Source organism: Cetorhinus maximus, chromosome 22 (genome assembly GCF_964194155.1).
Source record: "Cetorhinus maximus chromosome 22, sCetMax3.hap1.1, whole genome shotgun sequence".
NCBI classification, from domain to species: domain Eukaryota; kingdom Metazoa; phylum Chordata; class Chondrichthyes; order Lamniformes; family Cetorhinidae; genus Cetorhinus; species Cetorhinus maximus.
The window spans coordinates 3,205,028-3,224,165 of record NC_135900.1 but is presented as its reverse complement, the minus strand read 5'-3'; the positions used below and the strand labels follow the sequence as shown (position 1 = coordinate 3,224,165).

Below are 19,138 nucleotides of genomic sequence, written 5' to 3'. Positions count from 1 at the left end.
CGAATCCTCTGGCTAAGACCATTTGCCTTCTTTACCGCCTGCTGCACTTGCATGCTTACCTTCAGTGACTGGTATACGAGGATACCCAGGTCTCATTGTACATTCCCCTCTCTCAATTTATAGCCATTCAGATAATAATCTGCCATGTTATTGTGTAGCCAAATCTAACAGCTAAGTTGCACACAGCAAGATTAAGACCATTAATCCATGAAACTGTCTAACTGTTATTTGCTTATGGTGGCTGAGGGAGGGATGCTGACACACATTGGGAGTTGACACAATAGATAGAGGGGAACCGTTTCTTTTGGTGGCAAGTTCAGAACATGGTGGGGCACAACTGAAAAATTAGAGCTAGGCCATTCAGGGATGATATCAGGCAGCGTTTCTTCACACAACCCTCTCTCCGAAAAAGTCTGCAAAAGCTCGGTGTCAGTTTAACATTGCAAAGCTGAGATTGCTAGATTTTTTTGTTGGATAAAGATATTAAGAAATATAGAACCAAGGCAGGTGAACTGAGTTGAGGTGCAGATCAGCCATGAATTAATTGAACGGAGGAAGGGTCTCGAGTGGCTGAATGTCCTGCTCAAGTTCCTATGTTCTATTTATGCCATGGAAACTTTAACATCCACTTAAACTATCATAACAGACAGGCAGGGTCTTAATTTAACATCACTTCAAATAAAAGATTCCATTGACACTCTTGGTACTGCACTGGAGTGTCAGCCTAGATTTAGTTCTTATCGCAAAGAAAAAGCTTTTCGCTAAACTGTTTTAGCAGAAATTGCTGTAAGGACTAATTCATGCTACTGATCAGTTCAAATGACAATTAAAATCATAGCTGCAGTGTCTTCTACAAGGCACTGAGGGGCACTGCAGACAATTCACAGTATGTTACTCTCAATTCCCACAATTATCCACTCCTCTTCAACAAACACTACAACTGGTGTTTGTCTGGCACCTCAACACAGAAAATGTCTCAAAGCACCTCAGCTGAAAAGAGCTTAAAGAAATAAAAAGGATGGTTACTGATACTTGCTACAAAAGTCATGAGAGAGCTAAGTTTGATCGAAATGGTAGTTTTGGAGATCGCAAATGTGAAGTGGAGCCACCTTGTAAACTGGAGCCTTTCAGAACTATACAGAATCTCGCTGCAGCATCATTTCTTCCACAGAAACATTTTTGCAGATTTAAACCTGTTTCAAATCTTTGAGTAATTCATTACTATAGCACGTAGAAGCAGAAGTAGGCCATTAGGCCCATCGAGTCTGGTCCGCCATTCAATGAGATTATGGCTGATCTGATAATTCTCAATTCCACTTTTCTGACTTTTCCCCTGATTCCCTCTGATTAAAAATCTGCCTATCTCAGCCTTGAATGTACTTAATGACCCAGCCTCGACAGCCCTCTGCGGTAAAGAATTCCACAGATTTACTACCCTCAGAAGAAATTCCTCATCTCTGTCTTAAATGGGTGACCTCTTACTCTGAGATTATGCTCTCTGGTCCTAGACTCTCCCACAAGGGGAAACAACCTCTCAGCATCTACCCTGTCAATCCCCCTAAGAATCTTGTATGTTTCAATAAGGTCGCTTCTCATTCTTCTAAACTCCAATGAGTACAGGTCCAACCTACTCAATCTTTCCTCATAAGAAAATCCCTCCATATCCGGGATCAACCTAGTGAACCTTCTCTGGACTGCCTCCAATGCCAGTATATCTTTCCTTAGATAAGGGGACCAAAATTATTCACAGTATTCTCGGTGTGGTCTAACTGGTGCCTTATATGGTTTTAGCAAGACTTCCCTATTTTTATACTCCATGACCTTGGAAATAAAGGCCAACATTCCTTTTGTCCTAAAATAAAAGCAAAATACTACGGGTGCTGGGAATCTGAAACAAAACCAAAAATGGCTGGAAAAACTCAGCAGGTCTGACGGCATCTGCGGAGAGGAACACAGTTAACGTTTTAAGTCCATATGACTCTTCATCAGAACTAAAGAAATATAGAAATGTGGTGAAATATAAGCTGGTTTGAGGGGGGGGGGCGCAAGTAGAGCGGGGTAGGGGGCCAGTGATAGGAGGCAAAGAAGAGATTGCCAAAGGTGTCATAGACAAAAGGACAAAGGGGTGTTGACGGTGGTGATATTAGCTAAGAAATGTGCTAACGGGGACATTAAGGGTAGAAAGCAGGACAAGCAATTGACAGCCCTAGTGGGGGTGGAAGGGATCAAAATGGGCTAAAAGGTGGGAGGTAAAACGATAGATCAAAATAAATTTAAAAGTAGGTGGGAAAAGAAAAATATATTTTAAAATTGTAAATAATTAGAAAAATAGGGAATAGGAAAAAGGGAGGGGATGGAGGAGAGAGTTCATGATCTGAAGTTGTTGAACTCAATATCCAGTCCGGAAGGCTGTAAAGTGCCTAGTCGGAAGATGAGGTGCTGTTCCTCCAGTTTTCGTTGAGCTTCACTGGAACATTGCAGCAGGCCAAGGACGGACACGTGGGCTTGAGAGCAGGGTGATGTGTTGAAATGGCAAGTGACAGGGAAGGTCTGCTTGCGGACAGATCGAAGGATTGGTCTCTCCAATGTGGAGGAGACCGCACTGGGAGCAGCGAATGCAGTAGACTAAATTGAGGGAAGTGCAAGTGAAATGCTGCTTCACTTGAAAGGAGTGTACTTTTGCCCTCCCTACTACCTGAACTTGTATGATAGCTTTTTGTGATTCATGCACAAGGCCCCCAAATCCCTCTGTGCTACAGATTTCTGCAGTCTTTATCCATTTAAATAGCTGCTCTTTTTCCTGCCAAAATGCATAACCTCTCATTTTCGCACATTATATTCCATCCACCAAGTTTTTGCCCATGTCTATGTCCCACTGTAGACTCTGTCATCCTCACCACTTGCTTTCCCGCCTATTTTTGTGTCATCTGCAAACTTGGCGGTAATACATTCACTTCCCTCATCTAAGTCATTAATGTATATTGCAAATAATTGAGGCCCCAGCACTGATCCCTGTGGCCCTCCACTAGTTACAGGTTGCCATCCTGAAAATGCCCCCTTATCCCAACTCTGTCTTCTATTAGTTAGCCAACTCTCTATCCATTCTAATAATATTACCCCCCAACACCATGGGCTCTTATCTTATTAAGCAGCCTTATGTGCGGTACCTTATCAAACGCCTTTTGGAAATCCAAATATATTACATCTACTGGTTTCCCTTTATCTAACCTGCTTGTTACCTCCTCAAAGAATTCTAATAAATTTGTCAGGCATGATTTCCCCTTCATAAAGCCATGCTGACTCTGCTTGATTATATTATGTATTTCTAAATGCTCTGCTATTACATTCTATACAATAGACTAACATTTTTCCATTGACAGATGTTAAGCTAACTGGCCTACAGTTACTGTTTTTTTGTCTCCCTTGTTGAATAAGGGTGTTACATTGGCAGTTTTCCAATCCTCTGGGACTTTTCCAGAATCTAAGGATCCTTGGAAGATTACTACCAGTGCATCCACTATCTCTGTAGCGACTTCCCTTAATATCCTAGGGTATAACCCATCAGCTCTGGGGACTAATTGGCCTTTAGCTCCATTAGTTTCCAGAGTGATAGTTATTGTATTTATTTCCTCCCCTACTTTTGCTCCTTGATTATTTAGTATTTTTGGAATGCTATTAGTGTCTTCTACCGTGAAGACTGATGCAAAGTATTTATTCAACTCCTCTGCCATTTCCTGGTTCCCCATTATTATTTCCCCAGCCTCATTCTCTAAGGGGTCTATGTTCACTTTGACCTCTCTTACCTTTTTATATTTTTAAGAAGCTCTTACTGTCGGTTTTTATATTACCTGCTAGTTTATCCTCAGTTTATTTTCTCCCTCATTATTTCTTTGGTCATCTTTTGTTAGTTTTTAAAACTTCCCAAATCTTTTGGCTTACCACTAATCTTTGCCACATTGTATGTTTTTTCTTTCAATTTGATACTATCCTTAATATCCTTGGTTAACCATGGTTGGTTTATCCCCATCCTAGAATCCTTCTTCCTCACTGGGATATATCTTCGTTGTGCATCATGAACTATTTTCTTAAAAGTCTGCAGCTTTTTTCTGCTAAAATCCTATCTCAGTCCACTCCAGCCAACTCTGCCCTCATTTCATCGTTATTATCCTTATTTAAGTTTAGCACACTCAAGCTGAATTCTACCATGTTATGGTCACTGTTTCCTAGGGGATCTTTTATTAAGATCATTTATTAAAGCTGCCTCATTACACATTACCATATCCAAAATAGCCTGATCCCTGTTGGATCCACAACATATTGTTCTAGGAAACTGTCCCAAATACACTCTGAATTCTTGCTCGTGGCTACCCCTACCAATTTGATTTTCCCAATCTACATGGAGATTAAGCCACCCATGATTAATGTACTGCCTCTTTTTTTTTTAAACATGCCTTCATTATCTCCTGATTTATTCTTTGTCCTACAATATAGCTACTGTTAGCAGGCCTATACACTACTGCCACCAGTGTCTTCTTCCCCTCGTTATTTCTTACCTCCACCCATATGGATTCTACATCTTCCAATTCAAGATCGTTACTTGCTATCGTACTTAATCCATCTCACACTAACAATGCTACCCCACCACCCTTTCCTTCCTGTCTGTCTGTCCTTTCGAAAAGTCACATAGCCTGGTATCCTGGTGACTTCTGGTTCACGAATGTCCTTTAGGGAAGGAAATCTGTCGTCGTTACCTGGTCTGGCCTACACGTGGCTACAGACCCACAGCACTGTGGTTGACTCTTAAATGCCCTCTGAAATGGCCTAGCAAGCCGCTGCAAAGTCACAAAAAAGGAATGAAACTGGACGGACCACCTGGCACTGACCTAGGCACCGGAAACAACAACAGCAATCTCAGCCCTATCGACCCTGCAAAGTCCTCCTTGCTAACATCTGGGGTCCAGTGCCAAAATTGGAAGAGCTGTCTCACAGACTAATCAAACAACAGCCTGACAGTCATCCTCACAGAATCATACCTTACAGATAATGTCCCAGACACCACCATTTCCATCCCTGGGTATGTCCTGTCCCACCAGCAGGACAGACCCAGCAGAAATGGCAGCACAGTGGTATGCAGTGAGGAGGGAGTTGCCCTGGTAGTCCTGAATATCGACTCTGAACCCCATGAAGTACCATGGCATCAGGTCAAACATGGGCAAGGAACCTCCTGCTGATTACCACGTACAGCCCTCCCCCAGCTGATGAGTCAGTGATCCTCCATGTTGAACACCACTTGGAGGATGCACTGAGGGTGGGGTGGCAAGGACGCAGAATGTACTCTGGCTGGGGGACATCAATCTCCAGCACCAACAACAGCTTGATAGCACCACTACTGACCGAGCTGGCCAAGTCCTAAAGGACATAGCTGCTAGACTGGGTCTGAGGCAAGTGGTGAGGGAACCAACAAAAGGCAAAAACACATGACCTCATCCTCACCAACCTGCCTGCCACAGATGCATCTGTCCATGACGATATCGTTAGGGCTGACTACCGCAAAGTCGTTGTGGAGACGAAGTCCCGGCTTCACATTGAGGATACCCTGCATCGTGTTGTGTGGCACTACCACCCTGCTAAATGGGATAGATTTCAAACAGATCTAGCAACTCAAGACTGTGCATCCATGAGGCGCTGTGGGCCATCAGCAGCAGAATTGTACTCAAACACAATCTATAACCTCATGGCCCGGCATATCCCCCACGCTACCATTACCATCAAGCCAGGGAATCAACCCTGGTTCAAAGAAGAATGCAGGAGGGCATGCCAGGAGCAGCACCAGGCATACCTAAAAATGGAGGTGTCAACCTGGTGAAGCTATAACACAGGACTACTTGCGTGCCAAGCAGCATAAGCAGCAAGTGATAGACAGGGCTAAGCGATCCCACAACCAATGGATCAGGTCTAAGCTCTGCAGTCCTGCCACATCCAGTCGTGAATGGAGGACGACAATTAAACAACTCACTGAAGGAGGCGGTTCTACAAATATCTCCATTCTCAATGATGGAGGAGCCCAGCACATCAGAGCAAAAGATAAGGCTGAAGCATTTGCTACAATCTTCAGCTAGAAATGCCGAGTGGATGATCCATCTCGGCCTCCTCCGGAGGTCCCCAGCATCACAAATGCCAGTCTTCAGCCAATTCGATTTGCTCCACGTGATATCAAGAAACAGCTGAATGCACCGGATACCGCAAAGACTATGGGCCCTGACAATATTCCAGCAATAGTACTGAAGATTGTGCTCCAGAACTTGCCATACCCCTAGCCAGTTCCAGTAAAGTTACAACACTGACATCTACCAGGCTATGTGGAAAACTGCCAAGGTACGTCCTGTACACAAAAAGCAGGACAAATCCAACCCAGCCAATTACCACTCCATCAGTCTATTCTCCATCATCAGTAAAGTAATGGAAGGGGTCATCGACAGTGCTATCAAGCGGCACTTGCTTGGCAATAACCTGCTCACTGGCGCGCAGTTGGATTCTGCCAGAGCTATTCAACTCCTGACCTCATTAAAGCCTTGGTTCAAACATGAACAAAAGAGCTGAACTCCAAGGTAGGGTGAGATTGACTGCTCTTGACATCAAGGCAGCATTTGACCAAGTGTGGTGTCAAGGAGCCCTAGCAAAATTGGAGTCAATGGGAATCAGAGGAAAACTCTCTGCTGGTTGGAGTCACATTTAGCACAAAGGAAGATGGTTGTGGTTGTTGGAGGTCAGTCATCTCAGCGTCAGGACATCACTGCAGGAGTTCCTCAGGGTAGTGTCCTCGGCCCAACCATCTTCAGCTGCTTCATCAGTGATCTTCCTTCCATCATAAGGTCAGAAGTGCGGATGTTCATTTTGCAACCATCAATGTGCAGCACCATTTGTGACTCCTCATATACTGAAGCAGTCCATGTCCAAATGCAGCAAGACCTGGACAATATTCAGGCTTGGGCTGACAAGTGGCAAGCAACATTCACACCACACAAGTGTCAGGCAATGACCATCTCCAACACGAGAGAGTCCAACCATTGCCCCTTGATGTTCAATGGCATTACCATCACCGAATCCCCCACTATCAACATCCTGGGAGTTACCATTGAACAGAAACTGAACTGGGCTAGCCATATAAATACTGTGGCTACAAGAGCAGGTCAGAAGCTAGGAAGTGTGACAAGTAACCCACTTCCTAACGCCCCAAAGCCTGTCCACCCTCTACAAGGCACAAGTCAGGAGTGTTGATGGAATACTCCCCACTTGCCTGAATGAGTGCAGCTCCAACACCACCCAAGAAGCTTGACACCATCCAGGACAAAGCAGCCCCGCTTGATTGGCACCACATCCACAAACATTCCCTCCCTCCACCACCTGTGCACAGTAGCAGCAGTGTGTACCATCTACAAGATGCTCTGCAGGAATTCACCAAGGCTCCTTCGACAGCACCTTCCATACCCACAACCACTACCATCTAGAAGAACAAGGGCAGCAGATGGATGGGAACACCATCACCTAGAAGTTCCCCTCCAAGTCACTCACCAACCTGACTTGGAAATATATCGTCCTTCTTTCGCTGGGTCAAAATCCTGGAACTCCCTTCCTAACAGCACTATGGGTGTACCCACACCACATGGATTGCAGCAGCAGCTCACCACCACCTTCTCAAGGGCAATTAGGGATGGGCAATGAATGCTGGCCCAGTCAGTGATGCCCACGTCCCATGAATGAATAAAAAAACCCTGAATATATAGTTCTCGGCTTTGATCAACTTGTAACCATGCTTCTGTAATGGCTATAAGATCATACCCACTGAGCTCTATTTGTTGGATCCACAACATATTGTCCTAGGAAACTGTCCCGAATACACTCTAAATTCTTGCTCATGGCTACCTCTGCCAATTTGATTTTCCCCATCTACATGGAGATTAGAGTCGCCCATGATTAATGTACTGCCTTTTTTACATTCCATCATTATCTCCTGAATTATTCGCTGTCCTACAGTATAGCTACTGTTAGGGGGCCTATAGACTACTCCCACCAGTGTCTTCTTCTCCTTGTTATTTCTTACCTCCACCCATATGGATTCTACATCTGCTGATCCAAGATCATTTCTTGCTATCGTACTTATTCCATCTTGTACAAACAAAGCTACCCCACCACCCCTTCCTTCCTGTCTGTCCTTTCCAAAAGCCACGTACCCCTTAATATTTAGTTCCTAGGTTTGATCTCCTTGTAACCATGTCTCCGTAATGGCTATAAGATCATACCCATTAACCTCTATTTGTGCTATTAATTCCATTTATTTTGTTCCGATTACTATGTGCATTTAAGAGCCATTAATTTTGCCTTTTTACCATTTTTTCCCCCCTTGACCCTATTTGTTGCTTTTTTTTAAATGTTTGCACACTGTCGTTTCCTGTCACACTCTGGGTATCAATACCTAAATAGCTGCCCTGCAATGCTGCCATATCCTTTTGCTTTGTAAGCCTACATATCCCCCCTCAAGAACCCTCCCCCCTCTGTTAGTTTGAAGCCTTCTCTACAGCCCTAGTCATTCGATTCGCCAGGACACTGGTCCCAGCTCAGTTCAAGTGAAGCCCGTCCCACTGGAACAGCTCCCTTCTACCCCAGTATTGGTGCCAGTGCCCCATGAACTGAAACCCATTCCTCCCACACCAACCTCTGAGGCACGCATTTAACACCTTGACTTTACTTACCCTATGCCAGTTGCCCATGGCTCCATTAGGAATCCCGAGATTATTACCTTGGAGATTCTGCTTTTTAATTTAGCTCCTAACTGTTCAAATTCTTTCAGCAGAACCTGCTTTCTGATCTCATTAATGTCGTTGGTACCAATGTGGACGACAACTGGATTCCACCGCCCCCCCCACCCAGCTCCCATTCCAAGTTCCTCTCCAGCCCCAAGGTGTCCTTAACCCTGGCACCGGGCAGGCAACACAGCCTTTAGGACCCACGCTCCCGACGACAGAGAACAGTATCTATCCCCCTAATTATACTGTCCCCTACCACTACTACGTTCCTATTTCCTCCTCTCACTTGAATGGCTCCCTGTGCCATGGTGCCATGGTCAGTTCGCTCATCCTCCCTGCAGTCCCCACAGCTTGCAAGAACCTCGTAATGTTGGACAGTTGCAGGGGCCGAAGCTCCTCGAACGCTATGTCCTCGGTCCCCATACCCACCTCACCTGCATTCATACCCACCTGTCCCTGATCACAGAAAACATTTGAATTATCCAATCGGAGGGGTGTGACTGCCTCCTGGCGGAAAGTGCCCAGATAAACTTTTCCCCTCCCTGATGTGGCGCAATGTTTGCAGCTCAGATCTGAAGTTCCTCAAGCTGCAAACACTGACTACAGATGTGTTCGCTCTTGATCACCTTGGTTTCCACCAGCTGCCACATGCTGCAGCAGCAACAACACAGCACCCGTCCTGCCATCGCTGTCATATTTTATTTAATTTATTAATTAATTACTCTAGTATCCCTGTTCTTTACACTTCATTGTAATTAATTATTTTTACACCAGTATTGATTTTATACTTAAGCAGCTATTTTTTAGAAAGAGAAAAAAAAGACTAGAGACCTAAACACAAACTAAAGTCCTTACTTTTACTTTAAGGACTAGAAATACTCAACAATCAGCTGCTTTCCCTGCACTCACGTCACGCTGTGGTCCGTGACGTCACTCCACTGCTGGTCTCACTGCAGGTAGGCGTCTCGATCCGCCCTTTTATCCTATTCCATTTACCTCGCTCAAAGTATACTATTTTGAGCTCAACAACTCAGCCTGCACTCGGTCCTCTTTTTGGAATACTCCAGTATTTTTGTACTTTTCCCCCAATCTTAAAAAATATCGTAGAAGATCAAAAAGACAACCAGTTTTTAAATATCACCAAAGGCACCAGTTATGATTGTCAGCCTTTCACTTTCATATCCACTTTATGTGCTTCACAATTTTAGTCACCAAGTAATTTCAGGTGACTCAGCATTTTATAGTGCATATAGAAATTAGTTCTAATATAGGCACAATCCTCTTAGTGTTACGACATCTAGTTTGCAACGTTGACGTTTGCCAACGTTTGGTCATGACATTTTAGCCTGTAACTTCCAGTGGAGGGGCAATTCAGTTGGATTGCCACTCCCCTCCTAGTTTCTTACCTTAAAACAAATTCGCTCCTATTTCGCCCGATCTTCCGACTTGGGCCGGGGCAAGATCACTGCAGCACAGCAGGTTCCCAAGGCCTACAGTCAAAGGCAGCTCAGTTGAAGCTAAGTAAGCCACGGCCCAGCTCGGGTCAGGTCGTGTCGGGCCAAGGGACGGGTCAGTGCTATAGTTACCCAGAAGCTAGAAGTGGTTTTAATTCTAACTTTTTCTGGGTAACTATCGCTCTATGACAGTCAGAACCATCCGAAGTTTGCGATTTAAATCCCATTATCGGATGGTCCCAAGTGCAGGGCAATTGTCCAAAGGAAGTGCAATCCTTAGCTAGGAACTTTCAGGGTGGTTTGTGGGGGTGCGGGGCAGGCCGGCGGGGGAATAGGTACCCTCCAGATGCACTGCCCTGGAGCTCATCTTGATCAAATTTTCCTCAACCTCAGCATACAATCAAAGGTTGTACTCAGCAAGGGGGTGCTGCATTACCAGAGGCACAATCTTTCTGATGAGACATTAAACAGTGATCCCTGTCTGCTGGTTCCAGTGGACATAAAAGACCCCATGACATCATTCAAAGAACAAGAGTGTGTCCCTCAACCAACAATTATCAGCTGGTCATCCATCTCATTTGCTGTTGTTGGGACCTTGATATGAATAAGCTAGCTGCTGAATTTGCATGCCAACAGCGACTACATCTCAATTTAAAAAAATTTATTGATTGTGAAGCGCTTTAAAAAAAAATGTGAAAGGTTAAATGCATTAATGCATCTTCCAGTAAAATAGGCTCAGATGGACCGTGCTGATAAAACAATCAGATTTTGAAATCCAGTGTCATTGGTAATGCATTCACTTCAGGATTATTTTTTTCAGCATCTTCTCTACCATGAGATCAGCCTACAACCAGAAAGCAAAGATGAGCTTTAAGCAGGTTCTCAGCTGTGCTAACTTTAACTTTGCATTGTCAGCACACATTGAAACTTGGGACCCCAACTGGGTCATTCTGCATTGTAGGAATACTTGTCAAATAGACAATATAATAATTAATTTCAGCTAGATAAAAAGCATGTTGCTGTAAGTAGCTAAGACAATGAAGGGAATGAAAGAACTTTGCATGCTTTTAATAGGATGTGCTCAAGATACCTGCATAAGCATCAGGATCCCCTCCTTCCTGAAGGAAAAAAAGCTTCTTCCTGACCATCTGAAGCAAAGAACCAGGGATCTATTTAATTGAAAAACAAGGAAGGGAATAAAATAAACTGTCATACTTGACCTTATTGATATTTAATAGTTCATTGTCGCTACCTCAAAAATGAAGGTTGTTTTAAGCACTTTGCTAAGATATAAGTCACAAAATATTGACAAACCACTTGCTTCTTAATAACTACCCCCACGAGTTAAAATGTGAATTTAAGGGGCCAGTTCATTCTGGTGAATTTATTATGGAGTGTTTTGTACTAGGTTCGTAAAATTCAACCAGAAAACAACTTGATTAAAAGAAAAGTCTATTATGATGCAAATTGAAAGTAAGTATTTGCTGAACAAAGAGATAAAGGAAAAGGGAACAAGCACATGGGGTCAAAACTGCTGCTCATGTGCAGGAAAACAACTCACAATTACATAACTGCTTTAAGAGACAAACATCTCCAGATGGTTCAGAGGCAGAATGAAAAAAAGAACACCAAACAAACCACAGGAGTAGGTATAATGAGTCATTATGGAGTAGGTATAAAGAAAGCCTGAAAGCAGTGGAGGCAGAGGTTTAGGGAGGGGATTTCATCGCATGCAGCTATGTGGCTGCAGGCACAACTGGGTCGTGCGCAAAGTGAGGGAGGGAATGCACAAGAGGTTAGAGTCAGGCAAACAGGAAACTCTAATGAGGGTGCAGAGCTTGAGGAGGTTCCAGGGGTAGGGAAGGGAGAGCTCACACAGGGATTTCAACACCAGGATTGGAACTTTAACTTGACAGTGTTGATGGATCAGCAGCCAATATTGGACAGTAAGGACAGGGCCAATGGGTGAGCGGCACAGTTTTGCAGGAGTCAAAGTTTATGGAAGGTGCCGGATGGGAGGCCAGCCCAGAGAAAACTAGAATAATCAACTTTTGGGATGATAAAATATGGATAAAGATCCCAGCAGCAAATGGGCTGAGGTAGGGCAGAGATGGATAATGTTTACCAAAGTAGAAGTTTACTGATCTTGTTGACTTGGTCAGAAGCTCAGCTCGGGTTCGAATGGGATGTTCAGACCACAAACAGCCTGAGACAGTAGCTGGGAAGGGAAGGAAATCAGTGGTTAAGGGCACCCAGCTTTTGCTGCAAGCAATAGGACAAGTAAGCCGGACGACCCCTTGAGCCTATTACCTCATTTAATAGATCATGGCTGATTTTCTGCCTCAAACCCACTTTCCTGCCCTGTGAAGACAATGAAGCCAGTATTTGGAGCAGCGATGCACTGAACTTACACTGCTGATGGACTTGGGACCCAGAGGAAGTCCTGATGCTCACACATGCACTGTAATTGCCTGGTAAGTTTAAGCTTCTGATTGTCAAATTTATGCTGCCCCAGACTCTCCACGAATGTCTCTTACACAGATCTGTGCCGGGGATTCTGGCTAGATAGATGCAACTTATCCAGATACTTACCTTAGAATTGTTACATTGTTTAATTTCTGGTGTAACTCTAACCGCATAATCCAACCCACACAAATCCCAAAACACCCCACCCCAACTCAACCACCCACCCTTGACCAACCTGGCCACCAACCACCCCCCAACACTCTCCTAATTCAACTCCTCCCCTCCCATCCCCCTCACCCACCAATCTGCCAACCCCACTGAGAGACTGCAACCTTTATAAAAAAAAAACTTAACCTGAAAAAGACAGCCATTGTGATAAAAAAGGAGCCACGTCCTCTTCGCTAGTTTTCTCCTGGATTGTTGCGCTGAGGCTTCGTTCTTCCAGCCGGGATCGGAATTCCCAGCTGAAAGTGCGCAGAAAGGTAAGCACACAATGATATCAGCAGTCGGCAGCGAAGCACACAGCATCACAACTGATCAGAAGATGTGGCGCAATAGCTTCCAGCCCTGCAACGATCGACTGCAGAAAATCGTGGGTCATCCAAGACTAGGTTCAAACAAGCAATCCAAAAACAAAAGGCAGTGGGGGGGCTCGGGAGGCGGTGAAGAGGGAGAGCTGGGAGTCAAGCAGCTGACAAGTTGAAGTTAACCATCTATGTTTGGATGAGGGGCATCATCTAGATGAAGATGTGGCTATATACTTAAGGGAATTCCAGAGGCAACAGTGCAAGGATGGGAAGAGAAGCCAATGCTAGAGATGCTCGGGCTACAATGATCAACCAAGTCAAACATTGTTGCGTATATTAAAGATAGTTCAAAAAAGTGTGTGTTGGAAAGCACCGAATTCAAGACCTGAAAGTAAAGGGAGGTTGAGGAACATTAGACGGGGTTAAGTGCACCATTTTGATGCTGGAACTGGGGAGGACATCACCACAGACTGGTTGGCTTGAATGGCCTGTTTGCCTGTTGTAAATTCAATGACGTTCCATTTTCAGAATAAGACAATTGAAATTCTCAGGAGTCACGGCACAAAAAACATCAACCTCGACAGGCAGCTCCCGACCTCAGCTGAAGCAGCGAGCCGTGTTCACGGGAGAACTTTCTCATCTTTCAAGTGGCAATCAACTGCCTGTTACAGATACTACAAGAGATAGCGAGAACAGGCAATACTCTTTCCTAAATGGACACTCAACCTTTCTCATCAATATTGTACCTTGAAGATGTCAGTGTGGTTATCCATTAGGAATACGACCAGTTTCTCAGCCTGTGTTTTTGATAGAAATTTGCATTGTACAATAGCTTTGGTGAAAGTTCTCCTTATCACAGTTCTGTTGGTACTCTGTTTAAAAAGAAAATCAGAAATCAAGAGGGGTAAAGCACAAGGCCTGGGAGTAAGAATGAGTCTGGACAAACACTGGTACAGCCACACCCAGAGCACTGTACACAATTCTGATCGCCATACAACAGCAACACCATCTGGCAGCAGTACACAACTGAAAGGAAGAAAAAAAACTTGAATGTCTACAGCACCAGCACCAGGATATCCCAGTGCTTGAGAACCAATGAAATACTTTTAAAACATAATCACTGTTGCAGCGTTGGAAAGTCAGTAGCCAATTTGTGCACAGCAAACTCCCACAAAACAGCAATCCGCTAATGGCTAGGTTATCTAACAGAGATATAAATAATTGCCAGGACACTGGGGAGAACTCTTGCTCTTCTTTAAATAATGCCATGGCGCCTTTCATAATACAAAGTTTAAGGTACCTGAGCGATGGACAGAGGTTGAGTCAAAGATTACTCACTCTGGATAATATCAAGAAATAGATTCAAAATTCTCAAGGGAATCAAATGCAAATAATGTGTTCAAGATTGTCATAAAGAATCAATCTTAGAACTGCAGGGGTGTAGAGATAGTTTAGCTATCGCTACTGATCACAGAGGGTGGTGGATTTACACAATGAATTGTCCAGAGAGCCAGACTGTACAATGATGAATTAGAGAGATATTTCAGGGAGCAGGCGTTTGGGAGGAATTACCCAATGAGATGGATTGCAAATACTTTTCCTCAACTTTGTATTTTCTGACATTCTTATCGAACTCTTTAATATCAACAAGACTCTGCTCGGAACAATGAGGTAAATAGAAAACTAAGAAAAAAGCAGGAACATCTGAATCATTTTGTAAGTAATACTGAGTGGGGAGGGGGTTGGTGTTACTTACAAATACATCGCTTTCAGATGTCAGTCTTCACACAAAGTATGCCCACACAGTTTAGAGGAAGGAATAGAACTGTGTGCTAAATTAGGATGACTGCACTCCAATCAGAATTGAACCGCTGGCATACAAGCCAGTGGGAAAATGAATCAGATGTTAAACCCTCCCTGCCACCTGTCTCTGCACTACCCCACCCCCACTCCAAAAATATACTAACATTCCAAGATCCTGTAAGCATTGTTAGACTAAGCATATTCACCCAGCAATCAGTATAATACTACACTTGAACAGGAATTCTATGCGGTTAGCTCAGGCTACATTGTTCAGAAGTCTAATATATTGACACAGTTCTCTCCTACACAGTTGATCTCAGTTGCATTTTGCAATTCTGTAAACAGAGATGCCATCAGACCCTTGCAGTCTGACAGGGAAATCAAAGGATCTAGGCTACATTTTCCAGCACCTTTACGCAAAACATGTTTTTTAAATTACCTCCACTGAGCAGTTTTAAAGCATCTAACACTAACCAAAGAAGATTGATAAAGAATTGTAGCAATCCATACACTTTTCTCACAAATTAGATCTTATGTAACTGAAACCACATTAGGAATGCTCAGCCTGCAGGTTCATTAAAAAAAACTCTACTTCAGTGCCTGCTTATTCTGCCACTGCCCTATCTGTCCTCTGGAGTTTTCCCAGATTTCTCTCCCTGCAACCATCCTCACCTTCCCTTTCTCTGTGTTCAGCCTTCACTGTATCCCTTTCTTGCTTAGCATGATGGGAATTGCTAGGCAAAAAGAGACCAAGGTCCACCTGTTCATCTTCTACCATCCTAGTGGTCACATGATACACTGATAATGGAGTTATTGACCACAGTGATCAATCCCTATCGATGAGTCTACATGAGAACCAGGCATGAGGTGAGAAAACCAAATGGAGAGGGGCTTTGGAAACCATTGTTTCCAGCCTCGCACCCGAAGCATGTTACACACACCCTATGCCATGACTCCAATTATTCATTTTATAAAGTACTCTAGAACGTACTAGGGCAAGAATGGGTCAAAGGCTAGGAATCCTGCAATGAGTAACTCACCTCCTGATTCCCCAAAGTCTGTCACCAACTACAAGGCACAAGTCAGGAGTGTGATGGAATACTCCCCACTTGCCTGGATGAGTGCAGATCCCACAACACTCAAGAAGCTCGACACCATCCAGGACAAAGCAGCCCACTTGATCACATCGACAAACATTCACTCCCTCCACCATCGACACACAGTGCCAGCAGTGTGTACCATCTACAAGATGCACTGCAGGAATTCACCAAGGCTCCTTGGACACCACCTTTCAAGCCCACAACCACTACAATCTAGAAGGACAAGGGCAGCTGACACATGGGAACACCACCATCTGGAAGTTCGCCTCCAAGTCACTCACCATCCTGACTTGGAAATATATCGCCATTCCTTCATTGTCATTGGGTCAAAATCCTGGAACTCCCTCCCTAACAGCACTGTGGGCGTACCTACACCACATGGACTGCAGCGGTTCAAGGCAGCAGCTCACCACCACCTTCTCAAGGTCAATGAGGCATGGGCAATAAATGCTGGCCCAGCCAGCGAAGCCCACATACCATGAATGAATAAAAATAAATGTACTTGTGTGCCTGAAGATTGCTACATAAAAGCAATGTGCGAATTATGCAGTGCTAATAGTCACCTACTACTCACAAATAATTAGTTTTATATTACACAGCTATCTGCCATTAGCTCACTTGACTAGTTGCTCATGAATAAATTATAATGAAAATTATCCATAAAATTATAGCTTTAAGTTGCAACATTTACACAACCAACTGGAGCAATTATGATGCAGGCTGGTTGGGGTATGATTCCAAAGTCAACCATATAACATGTATATGCAAACTCTCCTCTTGGTAACCGGGGTCTTGAACACGTAAGCCAGACTTACAGTACTGAACGAGCACTGCACTGTCAAGAGTGACATTTTTGAGGCGAGACATTAAACTGAAGCCACATCTGCTCTCAGGTGGGTGTAAAAAATCCTGCAGGGGCTATTTCACTGAAAGGAGGAGAGTTCTTGTGTCCTGATCAATATTTCTCTCAATCAGCATCACTAAAAACAGACTATCCAGTTATTTATCTCGTCGTTTATGGAATCTTGCTGTGTACAAATTGGCTGACATTTCCTACACTACAATAGTGATTACACTTCATGAAAAATCTTTCATTGGCTGTAAAGCATTTTGGGATTCCCGAGGGTTACGAAAGGGGCTATATAAACACAAATTCTCTCTTTTCAGCCCAAGTTTTAGAAATTGATTTTTGGGACTCATCACCGAGCTGATTTCAAACAGAATGGCCCGAAACAAAGAACAAGCAGCTCTCAGAAAACACTGCCGCTTTCGTTTGGTGTCTGCATATTTGATAACCGTACACATTTCTTTTTCTGATCTTTAGAGCTATCAAACAATAAAATAACCAAATATTCTTTTCCTTGCCTCAGTCTTTGAGAAATACTTGAAAAAAGATTCAGAAAATATTTCTAAAACATATTTTTCACATCAAGTTTTGCCAATTAGCTTTAAAATGTCGATAAACCTGTTTCTGTAGTTTGCAAGCACCAGGGGCAGCTGCAACAGCCATGAAGGACAGCAATCTGTGCAGTTCCTCTCTCCAGTTAGGCTCCAACAACCCAATACAAAGTTGTGCAGCTTCCAGAGCTTGTCCAGTCTTCCCACTTTCTATAGTTTTGTCGAAAAAAAGCAATATATTAATTATACAGCAATTTTTGTGATGATTCTTTTCTAAGATGGGAGTATTGTGTCATAAGATGCATTTATTTTTCTACTATTGTCAAGAAGAAATTGTGCCACTTTAAGACTGCTTAATCTAAATGTCGATGTATTTGCTATATCAGAACAGCAGGGGTTTTGTGCCGATGGCCTCCCTGGAATGAAGCGAGGGAAGCGGGCGCCATTTTAATATGCTATCGGAAACGGGTGGAAGGCTGTTCGTTGACCAGACTCGGAGTACTCCCTTCAGATAATTGATCTAACCTATTTTTTTTTTAAAAAAATCTTTTTAAAAGTCCTGTTTTACTTAAAATAAAATCATTAGCCTTCAAAAGTACTTAATTAACTGTGAAGTGCTTTTGGATGTCCCGAGATCAAAGCCACTTTCTTTCATAGAGAAAATTTAAATCATTTGATTGGTTACTTCCTGTTGCTTGCTAATTCTGGATTGGAAACTTATAAAAACAAAAATTGCATGCTCAGATTGTTTAGCTTTCTTCAGATTCCTTAATGCTCATTGCTAGTTATCAGGTGAATCAAATTGCTTTTGATACATTCACGTTTAGTCAATGGAGGTTTGTTTGATGACTAATCATGTAGGCTCTCGTTTCAGCCAATCACAACTGCTACCTAGGAAGGTGTGGCAGTCTGATATTATGACTCAGTCAAGTGCGACATCTCAGAAAGGCATGATTCAGCACAACAAAAATATACAAAATACCAGATCGACCAGGAGATATCTCACAATGAGTCAGATGATCCATCCGATCATAGTGAGATTGTTTGTCGGTTAGTGATTTCCAGTTTCTCTGTACACTCATCTGCCCTGCCAATGTGTATTCTGACCTCCCTGCTTGTCTATTTGTTTGCTTCCCAGTCTACTTAAAAACCTATTACATCTCTAACTTCTTCCAGATCTGATGAAAAGTTATCGACCTGAAAAGTTAACACTTTCTCTGTCCACAGATGATACCTGACTTGCTGAGTCGCTAATATAGGATGAAATTATCAAGTAGTTAAATAGACAAAAGTTAAATCACAGTTATTCAGCAGAGACTTCCCGAAAGTAGGTTGCACAGCCCCCTCACTTCAGTGTTTCTCAACCTCATTTGGCCCCTCTCACTTCCACCAGGTTTCCTATCTTTATGCAGCCCATCCCCGTATAACTGCCAGAGCAGAGTCTCCCAGGCTCCAGATGGAGACTCCACCATGTTTCCAGACTTCAACATTCCCAGATATCACTCCCACAATTAGTCCCAGACGCAGCCCTCCCTTCACACACTCCCAGACAAAGGCCTATCAGTCTGCTCGCTTCTGATGTTCAA

At 43.6% G+C, this 19,138-nt stretch overlaps 1 protein-coding gene across 2 annotated transcripts in view; it reads right to left on the bottom strand.

Annotated features, from left to right (window-relative positions):
• Positions 1-19,138, bottom strand: part of depdc4 (DEP domain containing 4) — a 40,083-nt gene that overhangs the window by 2,996 nt on the left and 17,949 nt on the right. Inside the window, exons 6-8 of one of the 2 annotated variants that reach the window (XM_078567619.1) lie at positions 17,620-17,762; positions 13,998-14,123; positions 11,349-11,427 (exon numbers count right to left, since the gene is read on the bottom strand). In XM_078567619.1, coding sequence (XP_078423745.1) covers positions 11,349-11,427; positions 13,998-14,123; positions 17,620-17,762 — 348 coding nt within the window. The remainder of the gene's footprint in view (positions 1-11,348; positions 11,428-13,997; positions 14,124-17,619; positions 17,763-19,138) is intronic. The other variant, XM_078567620.1, reaches the window with a different exon arrangement.